The sequence below is a fragment of the Zeus faber genome (genome assembly GCF_960531495.2).
Source record: "Zeus faber genome assembly, chromosome: 18".
In the NCBI taxonomy this organism is placed as follows: domain Eukaryota; kingdom Metazoa; phylum Chordata; class Actinopteri; order Zeiformes; family Zeidae; genus Zeus; species Zeus faber.
This window is the reverse complement of record NC_137210.1, coordinates 4,332,669-4,359,965: the sequence shown is the minus strand read 5'-3', so window position 1 is coordinate 4,359,965 and position 27,297 is coordinate 4,332,669. Positions and strand designations below refer to the sequence as shown.

The following is a 27,297-nucleotide window of genomic DNA, read 5'->3' as shown; positions in this document are numbered from 1 at the left end:
CGTTCCTCGCCAGGTCTGGTGCGCTCCCAGAGGAGGACCTGGATTGCCTGTTGGCTCTACCGGGGCACCTGCTGGTCCCTCTCGCGGACCCTCGCCATTTCCTGGAACTCCAGGGCTTGTTGTTCATGAATTGTGGCGAGGGCCGCCACCGTCTGTTCCAGGGGGGAGGGCGTCCGGGATTTCGCCTTGTGCTGCTCTATGCTGTTCAGGCGTCACTTGTGGAGGTGTGTTCTGGTGCAGGGCCAGGGAATGAGGAAGAGGAGGCAGGCGGAAGCAAAACATCGCCGGTTGGCGTGCATTTAATTTCAGGTTTAAACATAAAGGTGGCTCGTAGGTCAATTTGATAACTCAGCGGCTCACAGGCCAATATGAATATAGTCTGTTGTGTGTGCTCATGCCGTGACTTGTCGTGTCCCGGGGATCATCTTACCCATAGTATCAAGGGTATTTGGAAAACCATCTCAACAAGAGCTCCTTCCCATTGCACCCGATGAAATTTGGATTCAGGGCTAATTGCTTGACAGAAACAGCTACATTCCACTGGTGTCCCGCAGGGGTCTATACTGTGCCCAATCCTGTTCAGCATGTACAGATTAATGATCTGCCTTCTGTGTGTGGACAATGTTATATCTTAATGTATGCTGATGATACAGTTATTTTTACTCACAGTTAAGCTGCAGAAGAGGTTGCAATAAAACTTACAAATGTTATGTGGAAGGTCACATTCTGGTTTAACCAATGTTGTTTTCACTTGAATGTGTCGAAAAAATGTTGTATGTTTTTCTCCAAAGGCCAAGAGCAAGATATCCTCATCTCAGGAGAGACACTTTCAAGTTGTCTCAGAGTACAAATATTTAGGCGTACACATAGATTCAAACCTTGGCTTCAAAACCCACATAAAAGGGGTCAGTAATAAAGTAAAGTTCATTTTGGCAAATTTCAGGTTTACCAGAAACTTCCTATCCACTGTGGCAGCTCAGATACAGTATACTTGCACTCCATGGTTCTCTCCCACATAATCTATTGTCTGATAAATTGGTCTAATACACACTCTACATCAGGGGTCTCAAACTCAACTTACTTGGAAGTAGAGTCTGGGTGAGGCTGGGCCGCATCAAGTATTCCACAAAAAAATGGTTTCAAGTATTCCAAAAAAAAGGACAACTGATCCAATCTTCTCAATCTTTATTTATAACAGTTCAGAACATGAACGGTTCTTCAGAACACAGGCTTCTTTTACCTACTCCTTGCTCCCAGAGACCTGGCAGCGCTTCCTCTTACACAGCTGAGCCACATTTGGCTTGAGGGAGGAAGCAATTGAGACCCTCAGTACGGCTTGAAGATGCTCATGAGTAAATTTGGACCTGTACTTTGACTTATTAAAGTTCATGGTGGAAAAGAGCTTTTCACACAGATATGTGCTCCCAAAAAGGCCCATGGTCCGCTTGAACATCCTAGAAAGCTCAGGGAAGGCGGGAGGCAATTCTCTCAAAAATTGTCCAAGCTTGTCTCCTTTTCCACTCACCTCCCTGAACTTGGCTTTGAGTTCAGAATTGCACTGCAGCTCCATTTTAAGCACAGGAGGGCATCTTGCACATCGAACAAGAAGGGGTCAGCAAAAATTTGAAAAGTGGCTCTCTATGTCTTGAAGTCTGCAAACCTGTTGATCAAATTCCTCCTGTAGCTTTACAATGGCATCAGCATACTTCTCACCACTGTATGCCTGCATCCATCAGTGCCTTGCATGCTGGGAAATGGCAGAGGTTTGACTGAGAGAGCTGGGCTTTCCATGACACAAGTTTTGTGGAGAATGCTCTGACGTTGTCATAGGCAGCACTGACAAGCTGCCCCTGGCCTTATAAATTCTTGTTCAGTACATTCAGCTCCTGTGTGATGTCAACAAGAAAAGCTAAGTCCATGAGCCATTTGGGATCACTTAGCACAGGAACAGCCATCCCATCCTTCTCCATGAAGGCTTTCACTTCTGCTCTCAACTCAAAAAACCTCTTCAAGACGTTTCCCCTGCTGAACCAATGTACCTCGGTGAAATAGAGCACATCCTCATATGCTGACTCTATTTCCTCCAAAAAAGCATGGAACTGCCGGTGCTTTTAGCCCCTGGATCTGATATGGTTGATGGCCATATGATGGCCTCCTCCACACCCTCCTCTACCAGTTTTCTTTGAACAAGTGCCACCAGTCCATTTCTCCTCCCTGTCATTGATGGCACTCCGTCGGTTCTTATTCCAGCAAACCTCTTCCATGGTGAACCGGCATCCACAATGGCATCACACAGCTGGTGGAATATCTCCTGAGCAGTGGTCTGGCCATGCACTGGAATCACTGTGAGCAACTCCTCCATCACTTCAAAATCATCATCAACACCACGGACATACATTGCAAGCTGCGCAGTGTCAGTGATGTCTGTGCTCTCATCAAGAGCGACTGAGTATGCACGGAAATGTTTGGCTTTCTCACGCAGTTGATCGTATATGTTACCTGACAAGTCAGAAATGCACTCCGCCACTGTGTTGGCTGAAAGGCTGACGTTGCTAAACTGACCCTTTTTTTTCAGACTATACTTGCAGCAGTAACATGCACTTGTTGATGAACTCGCTGTCTTCGAATGGCATCTCACTCACCATCTAGCGGGCTTCGACTGCCGCATCACTCTATTTGCCTGTTTTCTTGAAAAAAATCTTGTTGCCTCAGTAGACATGCTTTAAGATTTGCGACCCAGTCCTTTCTCTCATCTCCCTGGTATTTTGCATACTCCTCAGCATGTCTAGTTGAGTAATGATGTCTGATGTTGTATTTCTTGTGCACCGCAACTTTCCCTGTGCATATAAGACATTCCGCGGTGCCCCTGTGCGCAACAAAAAAAATATTCCTTTTCCCACTTTTCCTGAAATTGTCTGTGCTCGCTCGCCAACCTTTCTCTTTACGGCAGGTTTTGAGAAAGACATGACTGGGGCAGGGTGACAAAAAAAACGAACCGCATTTAATAATAACAGATATAAAATTTAATAAAAAAACTACTATCAACGCTTTCCATTGTGATATATTTACATATTTTTATCCCAATACCTGAGTATTTGGGATCTTATTTAGTATGCCCTTTCTATATATTCTGAGAGGGATTTGAAAACTTGTGTACATTGTGAAAATGTATCAATCGTGTTCTCTCTCAGGTGTTTATACCTTTCACATTCATAAATAAAGTGATCTAGATTTTCTTCTTTTTGTTTATATCCTACACATCCTTCTGCTCTACCAAATCTCTCTGGATGCCATTGAGCTAACTCTGGTGTCCATGTTACTCCACCTGTCTTAATTCTTAACATCAAGTGCATTGTCTCATGTTTTATATCTTTGAATTTCTTGCTCTCTTTGATTAAATTGTTCTTGGTAAACTTGTTTTCTTTTGCGATCGCACATATCTTTCCCTTTTCCTTCTTTTTATTTCTCTTGTAATAATAATCTATAACTTCTTCTTTATAATATTCAGGTTCTAACCACCATTTGGCTTTTGTTCTTGCCTCCCATCTCATGCTATTTGCTATCCATGTAATTCTTTTTCCTTTCCTATTGCAACACTCGGCTGTCTTTATGAGGTCACTGATTACTCTTGTTGAGTCCGCCCATTTCCTAAGTCCTCTGTACCTTGCACTGGGTGACAGGATATATTTTCCTTCCACTTGGTGTCACTCCGGAATCACTTTTCAACCACGTGACTAACGTTGCTAATTTGCGTTGGCTAACTTGTCAACGAACACCACCGTAAGCTGTCACGAGCCTGAGCTACGGTAGCCCATACGTGATAAAAAAATATATAAAATGCCCAGGGCAATGACCCGGCAAAAAGGTGCATGTGAGAAAAACGTGCAGGCCGCACTAACACTAAACTTTGATGTGAAGTAGAGGGCCACAAAATATCGTCCCGCGGGCCTCAATTGGCCCATGGGCCGCGAGTTTGAGACCCATGCTCTACAGCTTTAAAACCACTGGAATCATTATACAAAGAAGCACTTTAAACTTTAGACAAGAAACCATTCAGTTTTCATCATGCCATACTTCTAAAAAAGTATAATCTGCTTAACTAGGAAAATCTCATTAAATCCAATGTCTGCCTGGTTTATAAGATTATTCATGGTTTAGCTCCTCCTCCTCCGACTGGTGTCATCAACTTCAAATCTCCCACAAACAGAGCTACGAGAGCTGCAGCTCGGGGGGACTGCACAATCCCACTCTGAGAAATTGCATTTAGCCAAGCCGTCTTTTTCTTTCAGAGCACCACATCAGTGGAATTCAGTACAATCAATTTGAGAGTCCCCATCCTATTATTCATTTAAGTGTAATGTTAAGAAATGATGTACTGAGAACCAACAATGTCAACATTGATGCAGTTTTTATCCACCTTTAACATGACAGGTTTTATCTGCTATTGGTTGATCCCCTCATGTTGTTTAACTGTTTTGTATACGCTTTTTATCACAATGTAGTGTGTTTTTGACTATTGTACATATTGTATTATTTTTATCTTTCAGCTTACTCAGGTGCAATTACATTTACATTTGCTTGAATGTTGATTAATATTCATTGTGACTTAAAAAAAAAAAAATTCAAACAGGCATGGGCTGTGTGCACACTGTACGGACACCAGCGTAGGCGGTGATATGGAAAAAAACCCGATTTGCTTTGCTTTTATCATCTACTACAGTAAAGGAATTGTCAGTACATGGAAAAATCACAATTTAGAGAGCAGAGGAATCAAAGGAACATATCAGTGCGGCGTCTCGTTTTTGTGAAAAAGATCAAAGATCGTGTGAATTACTGTTGGGGAGACGATAAAATGCACAATGGATGTTTAGGCTTTTCTTTTTTTCACCTTTGGGCTTTCATTTAAATGGAAATTTGGGGCTCAATGATGCACAGAGGTGAATCAACACAGAATATTAGATTTCATAAATCCTCAGCAAAAGAAAATACATGTTTGTTGTGTTGTTTTAACCACTCCCCCCCAAAAAGAAAAACCCTTCCGAGGACTGCCAATGGTACTAGTTTGTCCCAAAGGTGACAGGACACCAAATATTATGCCAATGATATTATTTTCTGGTTTTGTGAGCCATGTTTTACTGTTTTTACCGAACCGTTTTAAAATGTCAATATCAGATCTATTGAAATGAATTCCATCAAATATATTAATCAATTACCTCTGTTGAATTCTCTGTCTCTTCGACAGATTTCATTGTGCTGCTTGTGTCTGATTGTGTTGTGTTGCTTGTGCTGTGACTGTTATACGTCTACTTTTAGGGAACAATTTCACTCGGTTGAAAAAAACGTTATCCATTATTATTAATTAATGATATTATTTATTGAACTTTGGGGTCTTTTTTTATAACATCGCTATCACTGCTGTTTTAATAAAAGTACAAGGCTATTGGGAGCCTTGTGCGTTACTTGCGTGCTATGCCTTACAGCTACCCTTAGCCGTGGTAAAATTCGATGCAGCGCACGGCCTATTGTGGCCTATTGCTTTCATAAAGCAGTGACTCAAATATACAATGTCACCAGTTACTACAACCGCAGGAAGTACGTTTTAGTGGCAGCCAAATATACTATGATCTTACCTTTTGTGTTCACCAGACATTGCATATGTCCATTCACACAAATTGCCTGTTCTGTGCCTATCCCCAGTTAAATTTGCTTGTTTCTTGGTGTTGAAAACTACCAGACAAAGTGCTCACTATATTTTCACAATGTTAGCTGGAAATGAAATGATATAGCAGAAACATTAATTGACAGTAAATGAGATAGCTCGAAGTATTACGAGAAAGCCCAACTAAAGAGCTCCAGGTAATCATGCACAGCTAAATTCAGTTTGTGTTCCATTTTCTGATTTTAGAATAATGAAACCTCCTCCTTAATTTGATTTGTCCGTACCTGCCCATAGAATTCCATAACAAACAGAGCACTACTCAATTTGAGGCAGAACAGGCTCCCCAATGTGACTGCACAGCCTTATGTGACACCATATGGGGACGTGCAAGCGACAAAGTGAAACTCAGTTGGCTTGCAGGATAGCTACAGCTCCAATTCATGAAAAGTTACCTTCATAACTCTTGTTTATCCTCCTGAAACTGTGCCTCTCCCCCTGTTGCTTGTTTAGCGTCCAGGCCAGTGAGCGCCAGGCTGTGTGCCAGCGAGGAGCCCCCCTCGGTTGTCCAGCGCTGCTCGCTCCCCTGCCCTCAGAACTGCCTGCTCTCCCCTTGGTCATCCTGGGGGGCCTGCCAGTATGACAACTGTGAAGAACTGCAGGGGAAGAAAGGTAGGATAAAAAAAGGCTTGAGACTGAGTGCGACATATATTGAGAGAGACTGAGAGAGAAATAGTGTTTGAGAGAGACAGACGGGAAAGGAGAATGGACAGACAGCGGGAAAAGTGGAGTTTCTGGCAAGAGAGAGATCGTAAATGATATACTCAATAGACGACTGCTAAGTGGCTGGGTCAGGACGAATGGAGGTCTGGAGCAGCAAAGTGCACAGGTGTAAATACCAAAGCAGACAAAGAGAAAAAAGAGAGAGAAAGCAGGCCTGTGGTTTTGGATCATGGTCCCTGCCAAGGAAAGTGCGGCTAATGTTAGATGCTTCCTCTTACTTTGTATGTTTACGTTCATGCGTCCACACAACAGTGCCCTTGTGTGTGTTTGTGTGTGTGTGTGTGTGTGTGTGTGTGTGTGTGTGCGCGCTTGGTGTACGTGGGAGTGAGACTGTGGCTTGGTGATGGCTCAGCTTGTGTTTGTGTGTGTGTGTGTGTGTTTGTCTGTGTGTGTGTGTGTGTGTGTGTGTGTGTGTGTGTGTGTGTGTGTGTGTGTGTGTGTGTGTGTGTGTGTGTGAGTGTGTGTGTGTATGTGTGTGTGCGTGCTTGTGTTTGCATGTGTGTGCGTGTGTGTGTGTGTGTGTGTGTGTGTGTGTGTGTGTGTGTCAATGTGTGTGTGTGTGTGTGTGCGTGCTTGGTGTAAGTTGAAGCGAGAGTGTCTGGCTCGGTGATGGCTCAGCATGTTGGCCCTGCGCTTAAAGCGCAAGATGACCTTGTCTGTGCTGTGAGCGAATGTGCATGAAAGTTCCCCCAAGTGAATCTTATAAGGCCAATGATCATACAGTGCATGGCCGCTGATCTCAGTGGCGTCAAGCCAAGCTCCAGCAGCGTCACTGGTATGTTTTTGTAAAAGTGGGCTTGCGTAGGATCCGTTGTTTTTGGCACAGGGCTCTCCAGGCAGCAGGTTATCTCTTTTGATACCATTGGAGAAAAAAAAAAACCCTAATCCACAGTAGGGCTGCTCTGCAACCAATAGCAACATCACTGTCAGTTTGGACTCTCCCAGGGTAACAGAGCAGTTGAGTTCACACTATGGAGGACAAATGAATTGCTATGATCCAGGTTTTTTGCCGGTGGACCTTGAGTTCCACAGCTTTTTGTTACTGTACACCTCTTCTTGTATTTCCTGCCTTGAGTTAAACTTAAAAAGAAAGAAAAACAATGAGCCATTTTCCCGCTGTACCACAAAGCACTGTTGGGTTTTATGTTTGAAGGAGGGAGTACTATCCCAGGGGGGGCTCTATGTCAAAATGTCAATAGTCCCAACAATAAATAACACAGAATTTAAACTTGTGCATAATTCTGATAGAAAAGTGTCTCAAATTTGTTGCTTTAGCTTATCAGAACAATTTTGTAGTTTCCTTAATGCTGTAAAAAATGTGTCAAAAGTCTTGACAAGTATCTTTTGTCAAGACTCAAGACACATTAAAATGCCCTAAAGACTGAAAATATTTTGCAGAAACCTCTCTTGTGCAGTTAGTGTGTGAGTCATGGCTGGGTAGATATTCAACTGAGTCTGATACTGTAAGTAACAAAGTATGTAACCTTTTCCCTGAAATCCATCTGATATACCGACAAAATGTTAAATTATTCATCATCCGTAGAGATGTGCCTTTACCATATTGTTTTTGAGTTTGGATGTGGGCAGTCTAGGCTTCCTTTGCACAGTGCGGCGATTGATCCGTGGTCTATGTGTTGGCTTGGGGAGCAGCCCTGGTCAAGCCCCTAAGGATCTGGTTCCTGGACCAGTTTTGGCTCTTCCTGCATATATACAGTATAATGGGTGTATTTTGTCTGGCAAGACTTAGCATTCTTCAAACAACAAAATAAAAATAACAGCCCCCTGTGGTGGATGGGATGGCTTGAGTAGCCACACCTGGTTTAAAAAAAAAGGTTTAAAAAAACCCCACCCACACACTCATTCCGGAGAGGAGCCTGTGTCATGACATGTTCCATCTGCTCCTGGCTAATTCCACCTAGCCACAACTCTACAATTAACTGGTGATATCAATCCCCCGTCGTCTGTGTCTCTGTGCCGGAGGGCCCCGATTACGCCACTTGGGTGGCGTTTGGTGGTGAATCTGCCACATCCCCCTGCTCAAAACTTTCAGGGGATATACCAGAAAAATATCACTTATTCGATAACGATAAGCCGCATTCTGTCAGAGGTCGATATATAACAAATTAGAACTTTGTGGCTCTCTTTGAACGGTAGCTTTTTATGAGGGAGAGCATTTAGGAGGACAAAATAATAAATAAGATCCAATGGATTCATTATTTTAATTGGCTTCACTATAAAAATCTAAATATCAATACCATCATTGGATGATGTCCCTCTCCTACAATCACGCGTCCATGGACCACCTTTTTAGACGCAGAGAATGTTACAGCCCCTTTAGATGTCAACCATTCATTCTACTCCTTAACCCCCCAACACTTTGCCAAATAATGTGTCCATTGGCAAAAATGATCTAAGGGGATTTTTGAAGGGCTTCATGACTGTTCCCAATGCTACCCCTTTGTACCACTCATTCCAGAAATGTATTCAGGGGAACAAGGCTACCAGTAATGAGAAGGAGCCTAATCTGCACAGGGCTTTTCTCCCCATGATGAGTAAACAGCATTGATTTATGAGATAGTGAGCGGTTTTGTTTAAAGTTGAATTGTGCAAAACGTTGTCAATGTAGTGAAATTAGTGCAGTAGTTCCCCTTCAAAAGCTGACCACCAACAAATCGCCAACTAGTCCCTCTGTCAAGAGTAAATGTGGATATTTATGTTCCAAAAGGTTTGCAGGCAAACAATTTGTTTTGTCCTGATTGTCTAGTATTTTGTTCATGATTCTTTTCTAGAATTCTTTAATAATTCAAGAGCATTGCAGCGATATCACAAGACGTCACATACTTTCTGGTATTTAAGTGTTCACCTTAACCTCAGTGGATGCCTTATAACACAGTGACTCCAACATATAACGGTTCAAATCCAGCTGGGTGTAAAGTAAACCAATCTTCAGGGAAAACAAATACAGAAAGTTGAAAGGTGAGTCATCATGGGCCAAGACTACTCGTATTTTCAGAGCAGCTTTTCCGCAGGTCTTTGAAAGAACATAATTATTACAGTGACACCGACCAAGTTTTAACGCTATCCTCGGTAAGTTGAAGAAGTGCAGTGGACCCAGAGGACCCAAGGCCCACCGCCTGTTTGATAATCTCACTTTCCCACTGATAGAGCATTTTTAGGGGAAAGATCTGGGGAAAGATGGAGGGGTCCAGAATCTCTGGACGGCTTTCGTTCGTGTTTTAGTAAGAGAAAAACAGCAACCAACCTCTGACACCTTGGAAATAAAGTACATCACATTGCACGGCTACGGCTAACACCATTCTACATCAAGCATCTTAACTACTCCCGCTCTTAAAAGTAACAAAAACAAAGTGCTTCTCTTTTGCCTACACCCATCTAAAAAAAAATACTGTTCTCATTTGAAAAACGTGGGATTAGATGCGATGGCGCGGTGCCGCCCGCTTTATTATTTTTTGTATCATTATTTGGTCCAAATTGAATCAGATGGGAAATAAGAAGCATCTGTCCTGTTCTCGCTCAGCTGCTCGACGCATTCTAATGCTGCGATACAGGGACGAAGACGAACGCAACGTGAATCCACAATCCGCCTGGCCCTTCCGCTCTTTTCTAAACTTGTCACTCTGCCTGTGAATTTTAATTAGCAATCAAATGAGCTCACTCCGGCTGGAGCTAGCACTATGGGGCCAGGGAAGGTAAAAGTACAGTAGTAGGTGTGAGAGCGGCAGGCAAATGGCAATTTACGTAGAAGAAACAGCGCCGGAGAGAGAATGAGACTTAGTTATTACAGAGCGGGAGGAAGGTATTGTGTGAAAAAGCTAATATCCTCAGCCCCTCTCTCCCCACTCTGATGTCAGTCTCCCTGCATCCGATGATGAGGTGTTGGGAGACGGTGCGAGGTCACCTCCACCACCTGGAGTTCCAGTCAAGGAGGAATGCGTTTCCCGCTTCTCCACCGCTTCTCTGTAAACGATTCCACCCCCACCTCTTCTACCTGTATTTCCTCCCTTCTTCTTCTCCTAGACCAGAGGTTCCCAAACTTCTCACAGCAAGGCCCCTTTGCCAGAGTGGGCCCTGACAAGGGGGCCCGTTACCCATAGGCGGTTTTACCATAAGGCATAGGGAGGCAATTGTTTGGGACCTTGCTCACTATGGGGCCTCGTCAATTTGTGTGGATTTTTATTTTTCATAAAATATGTTAACATGTGACTCACTCCAGTGATCAGTGCTGTGTATTGCTCACACCTGATGAGTAGATTTAGGGAAAAAAAGTCTTGTGATTAGAGAAAAACGGACACAGACGTGGTGGGTGGAGCAGAAGCGACACGCATTTGCGGTATTGCTGAAAAGTTTGACAGCTCTTACGGCTCCAAAGCATTTGTTTTAACAAGGAAATTGTATGAAATATTTTGTTTATATTTATTCCACCACAAAAAAGAAGAATATCTATAATGATTTAATGTGACTGGACTCAATTAACATCCTCTAAAAGAAACGATTATAATGAAAGCAAGGCATTTAATGAAAAAAATCCTACCCTATTGTTGTAAAATAATTAAATGTTATATTCGCAATATTTTTCTTGCTCCTTTGTCTTCTAACGGTGTTTGAATGCTTCAGTTAGAATTCTCATTTAGCTTTGTTCATGGGAGAGATCTACCTCTAAATAGTTATTGTTCACGAGCCATGATTGCAGGCATAGATTTTGGACACAGGGGATACGTCCCCCTCAATATTTAGAACAAGTGCATTTCTCCCCCTCCAGTAAAAACATGAAAGAACCAGAGGACTTTTATAAAAAAAACAAAAACGCTATAAAGTTACTCAGAGACGCAACAATGCCTCCAACAGGGGCAGGTCTTTTTTCTTCAGCACTTGGTCTTTTTTTACCCCCAAAATATGAATATGAATTGTGAGCTCATATAACCACTGAATATTTTGTGGGACAAAGTAATTATCCCCGCCACAAACACAGATACAGACACAGACACACACACACACACAGACACACACACACACACACTAACACACACACACACACACTAACACACACACACACACTAACACACACACACACTCAGCAGCGGCACAGGGTCTCCTCCTCTTCTCTGGCACCATGCGCATGCAGGAAAGTCTCATTCTCTAATAGAATTGATCAATGTTTTAATCGGTTATGGCCAAAATATGGGATAATTTTAAATGAGAAAAGTTGACCTACAGGAAAATAAATATTTGAAAGCAATACAGAATGCCTGAGAGCCTTGCTGCATTGTATTCCATTATATTTTTAACTGTCATCTGGCGCCATAAATATCCATACCATAAATAAGAAAAGGCACAAATGTGTGCATCAGAGTTCACCAAAATGCAGGAAATTAAGTGTTTGACGCTTAAAATTTCCTGGGGGAGGACCCCCTTCATGATTGCATTAAGCGAGGTGGAGAAGGGGCCTCAAAGAGGTTTTGCCTGGGGTCTCACTCACTTTGGCCGCCTTTGCCGCCACCATTGCTTATATAAATAAATCATAAATGGACAGCCAGTCAGTGTTGTGTATATTGTGTGGAGTCCAAAATCAGTCTACAGAAACATAACATTTATTTTAAGGTCTAATTGAAATTAGTATTCTTGTCACTATCAATTTAAATAATATTATTTAAAATTATATTTCAATAATTGCAACCTCTTTTTATATTTCAAAAAAGGCATAAAACTCTTTTATTGGAGATGTATGTAAAAATGGGATTGAGGCTAGAGCACTTATTTTCAGGATGTTTTTTTGATGAAGGAAGCTGCGCCCTTGTGTAATGCTAACTGCTTACACTAGGTCCCTAGTTCAAGGCAATTGATATGTGTTTTTGCTATCCATCAAGCCTGGCACTTGGATGGCAATCTCTCAAACCTATTTCACATTACAACATCTGGTTGGACCAATCATGATTCAAGAGGTTTATTTGTCACATACATATACATACTTTCATACATATATGCAGTGAAATGTAATGCAACGCACCCGGTGATAACACACAATATGTCTTAGGAAAAATGTCTTTCTAATAGACCAACTAACTAAAACTGTACTAAAACGTAATACAGTAAGTCGAATACTTATAGAATAGAATAAAAATATTAAGAATAAAATAAAATATAATAAAATAAAATGAAATAAAATGGAATAGATAAAGGGAATATGCTTATGTATATGGAATAGGCAATTATGTATATACAGATATGTGCATTAAAGTGGCATGTGAATAAAGTGAGGTAGTGTTTGGGATAATACAGCACAGTATGCAACAGTACAGTGCAGCAATACGGCATCACGAACAACCCTGAACAGTGACACAGTATGCGGTACAGTATGCTACATATAGTACAGTACGACCGGAGCACCGGCGCAGGCAACCGCAGGGGGCGGCCACTAGTGCCACTATCGCCGCTAGATTCAAAATTAAACGAAAATTAAACAGTCTAAATTCTTAGTAAACAAACAAACAAGCAACAAAACAAACAAAAGAAATGCCACAGACCCCCTGCAATTGCTCCATGGACCATTAGGGGCCCCTGGACCTGAGTCTAGAATCCCTGTCCATCCTCTCCATCTCCCCTTCTTTTCGCTCATTAATTTTCACTGTCTTCCATTTTTTTACATGTCTTAACAGGGTCTCTTCACGGCAATTTCTGCTGTCTTTGCCTACCACCACCCCCCCCATTTCTCCCTCTCACTCTGTCTTGCTCTCTCTCAGGTTTCCGTCAGAGAAGACGACAGGTGTTGTGGGAGCCCAGCCCGCCCACAGAGTCCTGTCCACACCTGGTGGAGTCAGTCCCTTGTGAGGATCCCAACTGCTACCTGTGGCATGTCCAGTCGGCTGAAAGGTGCATACCCACCCGGGGTGCCTGCGGTCCGGGTGCAGCCTTCCGCAACAAGACCTGCGTCAGCACCCAAGGTACTCTTCATCCAGACATATATTTTGTTATTAACAGTTGTTGCAGTTATCAACAGTGTGTTTTTTGTTTTTTTTTGCCTTTGGCTTGTCTTCCTTTTGAGAATGGCATTGTGTAAAAGTCATCAAGGCTGTCACCAGCGTCATCAGTCATCAGCGGGATGTTCCTGAACTACCTAAGCAGACAGCTTGCATTTTAATCCGTGAATACAGAGTGCTGGTGGAAAAGAGCATCGCTGGAGTTTGCGGTTGCGGCCATTATTAGCCTGATTGAAAGTCAGAATCACAGCTTCCTTACTATGCCTTACATGGAATTGCTCATTGCCATAGATTGTAAACCTAATTGCATCTTCTCCTCTTCTTCTTGGCATGTTTTATCATTCTGTCATGATCCATTCTGTATGTGTACATCATGGAGACATCATGGTGTCTAAAAGTATAAGCCAATGGGAGATCCTAACTAGCTTTGACAAGCCAACAGAGAAGGCCTGCCTCCCCAGGTCCAACCCAAAAGCCTTTTGAAAAAATGTGCACCGGCTTTATTGTTGGCGACTGTTGACAAGTCGTTCACTGCCGCTTGGTTAATTTCACTTATTGGACATACCGTTCACACATGATGGGTTACTCTCCCACGCAGTCCCCAGCAATGTCAAAGTTGGAGGTGTTTTCAGACCTCAGCAGTACTTCCTTTCTTAGCACACTGGTATTACATGCTGGCGTTACACTGACACTAAAGGGAAATTAATTCAAGCACCATTAAGCCCATTAATTGGATGCAAGATTTAATTGAATCCCATATTCATGGTTTAGCCGGCTAACGATCTGAAATGCAGATAATAGCATAGTGCTCATTACCATTGATTATTACCATTGTATTATTTCCAATTATGGATACAACCTGTCATCGAGGGAATTTGAAAGAGTGTCAGATTGTCATTGAGCATTGTCTTTATAAGTCCCCGAGTCCCCTTTGAAAAATGTTGCTATGTTGTCATTTCCAAATGGGCTGTCGCATTCTCCTGAATAATGCAAGTCCCCGGGAATACAAAGGGGGGGTTTTATCTTCTGAGGAGTTCAGACAGAAAATATGACTTGGAAGAAGAGAGTGACATGGAGAAAGAGGTAGGTAGAGGGAGACACAAAGGGTGAAAGAAACAGACAAATGGCCAGAGAGTGAGAGAAAGTAAAATGATTCGACCGTCTCCAGAATTCGACAGTTCTGACGGTGTAATTTACCCTCCATTCAATTTAGCCCCATCTACTCCCCCATTCCACATCATAGTGCCTATGGCCAACTATCATAGCTCTAAATAGAAAAACACATTCAAAGCAAGGCCTTTTAATTTTCTGGATAGATTGATCAATGGATAAATGAAAGAATAGATATTTGGATGAATGGATGATTTTTGTTTCCATTAGTGTTGTACTTGTTGGCTAAGAGAACCATGAATGCCACCTTAGCCACGCCTGCCCTAAATGCAGTGTCGGTGACCTTGTTGAATCATTTTACAATACTCAACATGCTGTTAGTTGCTCCTCTGTTTTGCTTGACAGCATTGTTTCGGGAGGCCTTAAAGAGCAGCATCAAACAGCCACTCTGATGGAGCTCTCGGGCACTGGGCATTCAGCTCTTCTGAATGATGGACATATCGCTTTCGCTCTGTGTCAAACACGCCAACTCTGAGCAGGGCCATACTTTTTCAGTCCCAGAGGGGGAAATAAGTTTAACTTTTTAAAGCTCTAACAATTCACATAACACTGTGCAACAATGCTACCTCTAAGAGTTCTTCTGGAGAGGCCTAAGTCATCAGGGGAACAAAAAAAAACGCTACGTGCCCTGTTTGAAATGGCCACAAGGCCATTCCACTTTGGAGCCATGTTTTCAGCATTTTAAACATGTACCTCCCGACACTGCTGTCTCTGCACTAGGCATTGTTAATATGCTTTGGAAACTGAGAACAATTACTGAAGGTTGCCAAAAACTGAAATGTGGAATGATGATGTTTATACATCATTCAGCATCAAGCTTTGTTAGTTCATCCCAGAGTATTACAAGGACCGTGCAAAATGTCCTCTTCGCACTTCTTGGCCACCACTGAACGGCCAATGTTTTGTGTCTTTCAAGCACGTCACTTCCAAATGATGATAAAAAAACATTCAGTAAAATCGATATATAATAATAAAAATGTAATGTTTTTCACGGGTGAATCAACGTCGTGGATCAAGGTTGAATCACTGTTGAATTTGGTTTCAATTTTGAAAGGTGAATCAACGTTGATATAACAACGTTGTTTTAATGTCTCACTTTTCAACATGGGTTAATTAAAGTCTTGCATCAACGTTGAATTAGTATTGATTTTGCAAACTGAATCAACGTTGAAATTGCAACATTAGCTCCTTTCCCACTTACACTGAAAGTTGTGAATCTGGCAATGTGGGAATGGGAGCCAGTGTTGATGTTCTGTAAAAGTCGTTCCGTAAATTTCCCCACTCTCCTAGTATAATAAGCAGTATGATTTCTGGGAAATTGCTGGTACGTCTGTGAATGGAAGTGTGTGGGAATGGAAGCAGTAACATTGCCGAATCCAAATAATGCACAAATACTGGGTTTTTACAAATACTTATTTCTTACAAATATTAAAAAAATGTTTTCGGGAAGAAAATAAAATATTCTGAAAAAAGGCGATTCCGATTCGGTTGCAAAGACGAGAAACTGAAACACGTCCAGTCTCTACGGAGACAGGTCTTTATATTCTTAAATGTAATCATTTGTTTTAAGAAGAAAAATATTATTTTCCTTCTTAAAAATGCCACTCAGACCCTAGCCGTGTCTTTTACAGTTAGGGGTGCGGGGACATCGGGAACAAGTGCTTCGCTTGTCCGCCGGCTGCACCGCAGCGCAGAGCTGGAGGGAGCGAGCGGACAGGGAGAGAGTGTAGGACAGGTTGAAACTGATCACACTGATTTAATAACATTGGGTTAGGGTTATTGCGTCCGGGGACGAGGGCTCTCTCCTCTCTCAGTCAGTGGAGGGTAGAGTCGGCGGCGCAGGCGGACGGGGACTGAAGTGCTCAAAACCAAGCCCATTCTTTTGCCTTGTCTCGCGTGATATTAGACTCCTCTCGCGAGAGCATTAAGTAATAAATCCGTAAGAGTCATATGTGGGAAAAGACTCTATATGGAACTTGTGAAAGAAATTCTTCTGCAAAGATCAGTGAGGTTAATCTGCCCGCTACAAGAAAACAACAACTGAGAATATTCAAGATATTTATTCTGCAGAATAAAGAGAAAGATTCGGTACTTCTCCAAAGCAGCGCTCGGATCGATCTGATATGATTTCTGAAGACAGCAGGCTTTATACAAAAAAACAGGGTGTGGCTTGGGTCAGAAGTCCCTTACCAGTCTGTGCCCCTCAACTGTTTTCTTGGGTGCCACCCTCAGACGGTGAAATTCACAGGTACTTGCAAACTTGTCCTGGCAGACGCGGATTACGGTCCCTACAATGCACCTCTAGGCTTCCCTGTTGAGTTTCTTCATCTCCATAGAAGGTAAACAGAGCCAAATGTGAACTGATTCTTCCATGTTAGAATTGACATTGTAGGGAGCAAAAACATTTCTCTTTACATAAAGTTGGGGGGTTCCTGGGGAAACAGAGACAAATGTTTTAAAACCCCCCTCTGGAGGTAGAGGCCTTTGTCCTCATTCAGAATAGTTGATTGTAAGCATTTTTCTCTCACAAACTTTTCCGGAAAGGAGGCTACGTGGGAATGACTACCTACTGCCTTGTCGAGTATTTTTTTATCCAGCAATGTTACGGATTCCATGTGGGACAGGGGCTATTGTTTCAACGTCTTACTTTCAAACATTGAATAAACTATAGATTGCGTTTCCTTTTAATTCTACACTGTACACAATTGTGCTTTCAATTATATTATAACATAGTTTGCAATTGGATCGACATATGACAATACTGACTGAATCAATGATTTACATATTCCATGTTTTCAATGCATTGTTCAAGTTTTGATTATATGTATGCAACTTGCTGTGGATAACTTGCAATACTACTATCTCTATGCTTTATATACAAAAATAAACAATATAAAATAAAATAAATAAAAATATCCTCTAAATAACTCTGTGGTAAAGCTTGAATGTGATCAAATGCGACTCCCTGGAAAAGAGATTATGGCACCTTTGTGAATAAACAAAGTATAAGGGAAAGCAGCTGTTACAATTTATCTTCCATAGATGGAAAGACATTGTTTTAGACAGATTTCCAAACTGTTCTATCTGTAGTGCAGGAGTTTGTTACATACTGAGTGGGGAAAAAAAAACAAAAAAAAAACACTCAATGAATGAATGAAAAATGAAAACAGAAATCACTTGTTTAGAATATATATAGATTTTTTTTTTTTTTAATTAAGAGAGGGGGGAACAGCTCAGGCGGCAATATTAAAACATGGAATTGGAACAAAACAAACTAAAATAAGCTTCACTCTAAGCAATTATTCAAAAATGTAAAAACTGGGTGTGGGAAACAGCTAAATACTGACTTTTTCCCCTTGTGAATGCCTGAATGTTGTTAAAACAACATTTTTAACTGTTTAGCACCAAAACTAAAAAGAGACAAATATAAACTATAAAACTTTGATCTATTATTGGTCCAAAACTTGAATGTGCAGAGGACACTTTTTCTTTCTTGGATAGTGCGACAAGTTCAAAAGTAATGATAGGCTGACAACCAACCAACATATTTAGGATGCTTATTACATACTGCATGCACTGCACACCAAAAATTACACCTTACACAAAATGACACCAAGACACCCGTCTAACTTATTTGACTGTATGTATTTATAAAAGAATTGTCTTTTCATCAAAATGTATGCTTTTAATGGGTTTCAGTGAGGCACGTTTCTTCACTAGAAGTAAAAGACACACAAATGAATTAAGAGAGCCATTAACTTAAGTTATGTTGAAGTTTCCCCTTCATCAGTTATCACTGATGAGAGATTACAATTTGGGACTACTTGGTGAAATTTCATGTCATGTCTGAATTAGATAGATAGATAGATAGATAGATAGATACTTGAAGGCATTACAGCAGCTCACATCACAAACAACAAAATAGTGACGACAGAATAAAATTTATGTCTGTAACATTATATACAGTAAGTACAGTCCAGTATGATTTAACATCCCAGAGCCTGTCTCTGATCATCCTGATCCAGCCAGCCAGAGTAGTTGTCTTATTGTTGCAGGCAGAAAACATCTCCTATAGTGCTCCTTAGTGCAATATGGTTGGAATAAATGGACACCAATGTCCTTAGTTTTCCTCCTGCTCCTATTTTCAATTAACATTTTTTAATCTTACCACAGATGATCTGGCAAAGCAGAGGCTGGGGACATGGCAGCTTCCCGCATTTCCCCTTTAAACTCATTTTGGCCGTCATGGCATTTGAGAGTTCTGAAAAACACAAACATATTTAAGTTTAAAATCATGAATGTAATATTTTGGTTATAAAATAACAAATGTAGCCAAAGTTCAACTTACAAATATTGTAAAATAATATAAATTATTTAATTATTTATTGGTTAAATATATTCAAGATTCAAGATTTTTTTATTTGTCACATACATATACATACTTTCATACATATATGCAGTGAAATGTAATGCAACGCACCCGGTGATAGCACACAATATGTCCTATGAGTTTACTGATGTCAAGGGATTCTTTGTACAAGGGGTGCAGATTTGAGGGTACTTAATAATTTGTGTGCACGTCACGTCAATGTCGACGTCATCTACACCTCCCAGTCTTTTCAAATGTGCTCGCTGAAAAGGAGTAAAACACACCAAAAAAAATCAACCTGCCCCTAAAATGAACTCTGCAAGTTTGACACAATAGCAATGCTTACTGGTACACAAAGTTTATTTTCTTTCAAGGGATATACTTGACCACTTGGGGCTCTAGCATCATTTGAAATGTGTTCATTATAAACGAAAGATTTTAAAGTAACCAACAGTTTAACATGAGATATTATTCCTCTTCTGCTGCTGTCCCACTAACTTAGTGCATGTCAGGCGAATGCAAGTAGTCAGAGTGGGGACTGTACATTTTGGCCTCAGGGTGGTGCTTGAGGAAAAGTCATAGGTCATCAAAATTGAGAAGGTTCATCTACTGAGGAGCATGACGTTGCTCACAATTTTTTGTGGTAATACACCAAATAGATTTAGAGATATCTTGCCTCAGAGTAAAGTGGTAAATGGACAATCGGACACAGCCACCCTTGAAGATCCCTGAGGAAACTCTCTAGGAACTGTTGCAATATTTCCTATATAGTCACCTCTATAGTCTTTGTAAATCTATCGTTTATTGCACACTTACAATGGTGGGCATGAGGGAGGAGGGCATGTGTTTCACGGTACAGGCATTTGGGCACATATTTGGGCAAATGGTCTGTGTGTGTGTTACCACTGCAAACGTGTGTTCTCTGGCACAGGAACAGAGGAACACTTTAGAGGGACAGGACAGTCGTCCTGTCCCCAGCCAGTATTTTTCAGTGCTCAGGGCTTGCTTGCCGTTGCAGCAGGACAATGCTGTGGTCTCGGCCGTGACTGGTAACGGTCTTGGGAGCATTGTGGCTAAGGCTGCTGACTCAGGTCAGGTCGTTGAGTTCCTGGGCCTGGTCCACACGGAGGAAGGGCTCGAACCCCCACACTGGAGCCTGGGCTGAGAAGGGGTTAGTCCAACCTTTTGCTAATTCCGGTGTCCGCAGTCGGGTTACGCCTTCCTGGAAACAATGATTTGCTTCACTCTCACTAGCGAGCCTTGGACTTGACAGTGAACTCAACAATAGTAGATAAGATAGTTGAGAACCTGTGAATAATAAAGTCAAGATTGTTCTTAGCGAAGTAAGAAAAGCGGAAGAGAGGAAGGTGAACTGCGGCTTCATACCCTTGAGCGGGGGCGGGTTCCTAAGGCCCTGACAGAGCACATTGAGTCTTTGTCAGGGTGACGTGTCAGAGCTTATTCTGGTATTTTACTGTGCTAATAAATGCTTCCTCCGTTTTGTTTTTTTTTGTTTTTTTCGCTCTTAGCCTTTGGTGTCTAATTTCCCGACCTGGCATGAAGTACTCTCCATTTCATGTTTGAAATCTCTTGGAGTATTTCTCCCAGGAAACTGATTCCTCTAAAGAAAATAGTTGTCTGTTTTACTTCAACTGTGGCAGGAAAAGTTAAACTGACAGCAGCCTAAATGAAGATCTAAAGCTGCCAACTATCTCCTATCGACAGAGAGCCAACTTGTTGTATTGCTTAGCGTAAAGCAGGAGGCAACTTGTATCAGCCCAGGAAGGCAGTGGAATTTAGTGAGAAGGCTGTCCCACTGAATGACATATGGTCTACCAAACCACTTAAGAATATGTCCAATGGAAAAGAAAGGATTGCTGCCTCAGTTGTGATACATCAGAAACGCCGCATCCCATCTCCGCTTGGATTTAAAAAAAAGTTTTGGAGCAATTCTGGGGAGGGGCTTAGGAGGTTGGCATTCCACAGTGGTTTGTGTCTCTGTTAACCGTCTGAGTAGGACCACTTCACAAATAAAAATATCCATCCAACTGGCATATGAATAGATTCACTGTGGGAACATGTGGGGAATGTCTTTTGCATTTGAAACAAAATCACTTTTTTTTTTTTCTCTTTTGAATGGATTGACAAGGAGTCCCACTTGACACTCTCGCACTGTTGTCCATTTGAAAGAACACTCTGCATTTAATGATTCACTTTCTGGGGAGATATGTGCCCCCTTCCACCCTCACCTGAGCATAAGGCATATTCAAAGAAATTGTTCTTGTTTGGCTTCAAAGCTGAATCTCAAGGCAAGGCCTCAACACATTCCTACACATTAAAATTCTTGTAACCAGCCAACAAATGCAAAGTGGATTCACAACATATTCAGAAAGATGTGTTGACTTGCCTGCCATTATTCCTGCCTATAAAAAGTCTGATCCTGTCGACTGTCAGGTAAGAATTTTTAAGAAATCAACGTGACAATTGAGTCGACTGATACTCATTTTTTACCACTCATTTAAATTACCCTGCTCTCCTTCCAGTAAGTGAAAACTATTAGGTTGTATATACCTTGCAGCCATAAGAGTGTAGGCAGTAATACCTTTATAATTCACCCTGCGAGTATCCAGAGCAGGTGAGGCAAGGGCTAAAAGCAATAAAAGACTGTGGTTTGCATAAATGCTCTGCAAGTTTGTTACATTTGCCAGCATGTGTGGCTGCAGTCTAGTTCAGACTTAAAGACATATGTTGCATCTATTCCTAAAAGTGAACAGCAGGAAAACCATTCATCATTAAGAGAAAAACCCTATTGTTCCATTGACAAAGGGAACCCCTTAAAAGATAAACCAACTTGAGGTAAACTGAAGGGAGAGACCATCTGGGGTAAATATGTGGGGCTTTTGTGGGCATTGGGTGAGACCAAGAGAAACTGCTTGATATTGACTAATATATTACACAGCGCCCAGTGTTGTGCTAGTTACTGAAAATTTGAAATTAAATACAGTCACTCATTACCTCTTTAAAAGGTAATGCAGCTACCTCCCTCATTATTCACTTTGAAAAATAATGGGGTTAGTAACTTTTGCATGACTTTCCTAAAATTCTAACTCTTTGAAATGCTACAATTGATTAATACTAGACCATGCATTACTTATATTTCAGTATTATCCAAACAAATAAAATTCAATATTATTGCACTAGGCTAAAAAGCTGTGGAATGCCATTTGAATCAATATAAAATAAATACATTAATTAAAATAAACGAGGCAATAAATAGATACAGCTATAAATATAGTTCAATAAAGAGTTTTCAAAAGTATTTTTTTTTTCTCAAATTTTAGTGGAGTTTTGTTTCATAATGCCACTTTTATTTATTTCATAAGGCCCCATTTAATATCTGTTACGGTTAAGTTTTAGGTTGGACCCCAAAGGAAGAGACAATGAAACTGAAGATTGAGTTTATTATACAAACTGAGTGGAGAGCAGGCAGTGGAAGCAGGAAGCTGGCTAGAACGAGGGAGAACCACCACGACAGCTGAGCACATGGAAGCTCAGACACTGGTGGCGCAGCGACAAATGGACTAGACGGAATTATCTGGCACTGTAGTAGCGTCAAACAGGCTTAAATGGAGAGGTTGATGATGAGTGGAGTCAGGTGTGCCTGATTGCTGCCTGGGCGGAGACAGCCATGCCTCCTGCCACACACTTACCCTACTAAGGGAAAATGAGGGACAAGGGAGACAGGGGACGAGAAAAAACAAACAGTACTAAACAGAATCCTAACAATATCCTTAAATGCAAATAAATGGAGCGTGGTTATCTCACAGATTCAGAGCTGGCAAACACCGGCACTCTGGCGCTGCCATTGGCACCTTCCCACGCAACAGTGGTGGTTGCTCGGAGCTGGTCCTCAGCTCCCGATACCTCCTCGGTTGGAACCAGCGGCCGGTGGGGAGCGATCTGGTTACAGTTGAGCGCACCCGATACACCATGCACCCTGTACACCACGTCCAACAGCTATTCCAGCACAGAGCAAGGTCTTGGGGGAGAGGCCCTTCTTTCTCTCTGGACAGTAGACCCATATCTCGGTCCTGGGTGCAAAGTTTCTTCCCTGGCAATGGGAGGCGAGCTTCTGTCATTCTGTCATATGAACCCAAGTCGACTTGGTGTTCATCCCGCCCAATTATCAAATAAGTGCCCTTAAATAAATAATAGTGGCATTATCAAAAAAAAGTCCCCTTAAATAATTCAATGTGGAATTATGAAATAAAAGTCCCCAGAAATTGATAAAAATGTCCTTTTTAAAATAAAAAACATGAATTTATTTAACTATATTTACTCATTTATATATATATATTTGCATTTATTTGTATTATTTATTGCCTCATTTATTAATTTCAGGACTGATTTCATAGACATATTTATTGATGTATTTATTAATTTATTTAATATGTACACAAATGGCGAGCATGAATTCCATAGAAACCACAATAGAACCGTCAAAGGTTCATGTGGGGTGGGTGGGGGGGGGGCGCTACTCGCAACAACAATCCGAACACTGGAAATGGGAGTAATTAGTGGGCTCATTACTCCCATTTCCATAAGCAAGTTGAAATTACCGCCAAGGTATATTATATTACTGTATAAATACACGGATCAGCCATTACATTAAAACCACCACTAATAACCACTTATATTGTGTATTGTGACTCCACAAGACCTGTGAAGGTGTTGTGTGGTATCTGGCACCAAGACGTTAGCAGCACATCCGTTGGGGCCCCTATGGATCAGGCTCATAGTTCAAACACATCCTGCAGATGCTCGAATGAATCAGATCATAACTCTAACCATCCACATGATGTAGAGGAAAATGTGATTGATCAGACCAGGCCACCTTCTTCCATTGCTCCATTGTCGAGTTGATGCTCACGTGCCCATTGTAGATGCTTTCGGTGGTGGACAGATGTCAGCTTGGGCACTCTGACTGGTCTGTGGCTACACAGCCCCATAGGCAGCAAGCTTCAGTGCACTGTGTTCTGACACCTTTCTATCATAGGCAGCGTTAACTTTTTCAGTAATTTATGCTACAGTAGCTCTTCTGTGGGCTCAGACCAGATGGGCTTTTGTCATGACCAAGAAAGTCCAGACCTCGGCCAGTAAAAAGTCTGGATCTCTGGACGACGTTTCTATCTGTTCTGGCCTCAAAACCTTGGTAGAAAAAACACTGGAACCGAGCAGAGTCTGATGCGACAAAGTTTATCTGAGTTTATCTTGTGTATCTGAGGGTCAAATACAGCAATAAACAGTGGGGCTCCGGAGCCAGACATAAGAACTGTACTATATACCCAATATACTAATATACCCAATATGTTCCCTCCTCCTAGTACATGTCCTGCCCCTTTCATTGTAGGGAACCAATCACAGTCTTGGGGGTGTGTCCCAAGGAACCAATCACAGTCTTGTTACTAGGGAGTTTTTTCCCATTAGGGGTGTGTCCCAAGTAACCAATCACAGTATTGTGGGGTGTGTCCCAAGAAACCAATCACGGTCTTGTTTCTAGGGAGTTTTTTCCCGGTTCCTGTAAGGGGAGTTTTTTTCATGGTTCCTGGAATACTTGTGTCATATTTCAACATATTTGGGCAGGTTTCCTTTTTCGACTGGTGTTTTGCCTGGACATGTTTCTGCAGGAGACATTTTTTTTCTAAACCACCTTAATTTTTTTTAACATACATTTAAACAAATGACTTTTAAGTGGTAACACTGAGTATGCAGGATAACATATGGGTTTTAAATGGTCACAATGAGTATGCTGGATATATTACATACAAACAAGTCATAAGTACATAGATGTACCTATGAGCAAATGCAGGATAAAACAACTGTAGTTTGTATATGGAGCAAATGCATAACACAACAACTGCAGTGAGTGCATGAATACTTCAAGAATGTATGTGGTCCAAACTTATGGGTATAAGTTATGTGTGAGGATCAGTGAATGATGTGAGAAATATGGGTTTTGGAGTTTAGCGTTTTATGCATAAACATTAGCCAAGTCATATTTGGTTATCAGAAAAAAACTGTTTATACTCGGAAATATTTGTGATGGATTCAAATATGCAAAACCTTCTTATCTGTGGTATAAACAGAAAAAGATTACCAAATTGCAACCTTAATACAACAACAACCTTAATACAACAGGGACATAGGAAACCATTCATCTGTGGTAGCCTTTGCCGGTGAAGTTCACCAAGTCCCCCTTCGCAGTCGCTGAATATGCCGCAGTTGATGGTTGAGGGTGGTCACCTGCTGGCGCAGATTGTCATGATGATATTGAGTATGTCCACTCGATCATTGTATGATGTCAGCTGATCGAGGTTAGCCTTAGCTTTACGGCGGGCCCTTAGTGACTGGAGCCACCATTGTTCCCTGATGCATATTTCTTGTAGGCGGATGGCTGTAGCTTGTGGGACCCTGGCCAGAAGGTATGCAAAGGCATAGCTTCCACCGTGGCAGGGTGAGCAAAGAACGGGTCCACTGTGGTTTCTCGGCCCTCCTGTGGCGATTTTTCTGAAGTGGCTGTGTCCGTTGAGGAGTTGGGTGACGTGTCGGAGGAGGCTGGTGTAGTGGGACTGAGAATGAGGGGTCGCATCCAGTCGTCCTAGTCGGGCGGAGTCCATGCGGGCTGGAGTTGTAAGGTGAGGGGAGCCAGCCATGCGCGGAATGCGCCTGTGTCCTCTGAGTGGTAGGAAGCGGTGGTGGTGGTTGAGGCTGGGTGGGGCGTGCACGTTCTCGCGCTGGCGTGGTGGAGGTTGGTTGTGCTGGAAACGGGTTGCTAGGCGCTGCTGTTGGGAACCTAGGCAGTGGACCTGAAAAGGTGGAGCCTGCACTTTGGGCCATGGGTTGTATGCCTACAGGGACTGTGGCCATCATGGGTGTGAACTCGCCTGAGTGCAACATTTGGGGGTTCTAATTAACTGTGGGAAATCTCTATATTTGGGTCCTCTAGTTTTCCAGGGGGACATGCCGGGGGGACATTTGCGGGGGATATACTGTAAAGCCTGGCCCTGTGGCTTGAAAGGTTGGTAGGGGGTACTATCAAAGGGCTTGGATGAGAGTGTATCAACAGTTTTGAGCGTAAGGAGCGGGTTTGGCATTCTGGTTCGCAGGGGGTATGTGCAGGGCGGGATGGTGATCATAGGTGTCCTTCCAGTTGTAGTCGTCTGCCATGATTATCGGTCACATCTCTGAAGCAGGAGCCATCCACAAACAGTGTAAGATCTGCTGCGAGCGGTTGGTGAGGAGGCTCTGGAACAGGAATCTGCAGAGTTCCAGGTTTTCCTCTGGAAGTCGCGAACCACCACCCAGTCACCTGGTTGTGCAGTGGTCCTACAAGTGGGATGGGTAGGGTAGCTTTGACCTGGGCACATAGACTTAAACACTTTGGTGAGAGACACACATTATGACAACATTGTTTGGTCTAGGTCAGGGGTCGGCAACCCACAGCTCCAGAGCCGCATGTGGCTCTTTCATCCCGCTGCCGTGGCTCCCTGTGGCTCCCTGTGGCTTTGAGAAAATAGTGTGAATAAATAATGACTATTTAATTTAAATTTTTTTTATTCTATTTAGTTAATTTTTTCAATGTAATAGTTATGATTCTGGAGATTTAGGTGATCTTGTAACATTGACATAAAACGTGTTTTAATATTTTGTCGATCAAAATATGCGTCGCACCTTGTATGCGTCACCTGTTGCCGACAGGCTGGTGACTTATTTTAAGCTCTCGAACCCCGGTAAGCTAACCATGGATACATCCAAAAAAAGAAAAGTTTCTGAGGAAAATAGAACGTTAAAGTTTGTTTCATGGAATGCAGAGTGGAATCGAGACATGGAATGCCATTCCCGACACCTATTTGAACATGAACAAGTACGCATTTGGGGTCCTGTCCATCTTTGGATCAACATACTTGTGCGAGCAAGTGTTTTCCACCATGAACTTCATAAAAAGCAAAAATCGGTCGTGACTCACTGATGACAGCTAACAGTCATGTGTGAAGCTCAAAGTTACATCATACAGCATGCATATGGAGAAGCTCTGCAGTGAAGTTCAGGGGCAGAAATCGCATTTAGCAGGTGAAAGAAACAAGGTATTAATTTTGCAAATATAGATATTTATATCGGACCCTGAACTGATGTAGTCTTTCATATTCAGGTCGACGGTTGACTGTGGCACGCGACTGAGGAAATAGTCGCGGATGACGGCACACTGAAATAGACTTAAGTCGTGATAAAACATAAACTAAAATTTTTTTGCCCCTTATAATTAA

The 27,297-nt window shown here is 42.0% G+C and overlaps 1 protein-coding gene across 1 annotated transcript in view; it reads left to right on the top strand.

The window, feature by feature from the left end:
• The window catches only part of thsd7ba (thrombospondin, type I, domain containing 7Ba), a gene marked incomplete at both ends in the record, with an annotated part of 194,351 nt that overhangs the window by 58,761 nt on the left and 108,293 nt on the right, over positions 1-27,297 (top strand). The window contains 2 exons of the mRNA XM_080019515.1: positions 6,170-6,328; positions 13,198-13,398. Coding sequence (XP_079875641.1) covers positions 6,170-6,328; positions 13,198-13,398 — 360 coding nt within the window. The remainder of the gene's footprint in view (positions 1-6,169; positions 6,329-13,197; positions 13,399-27,297) is intronic.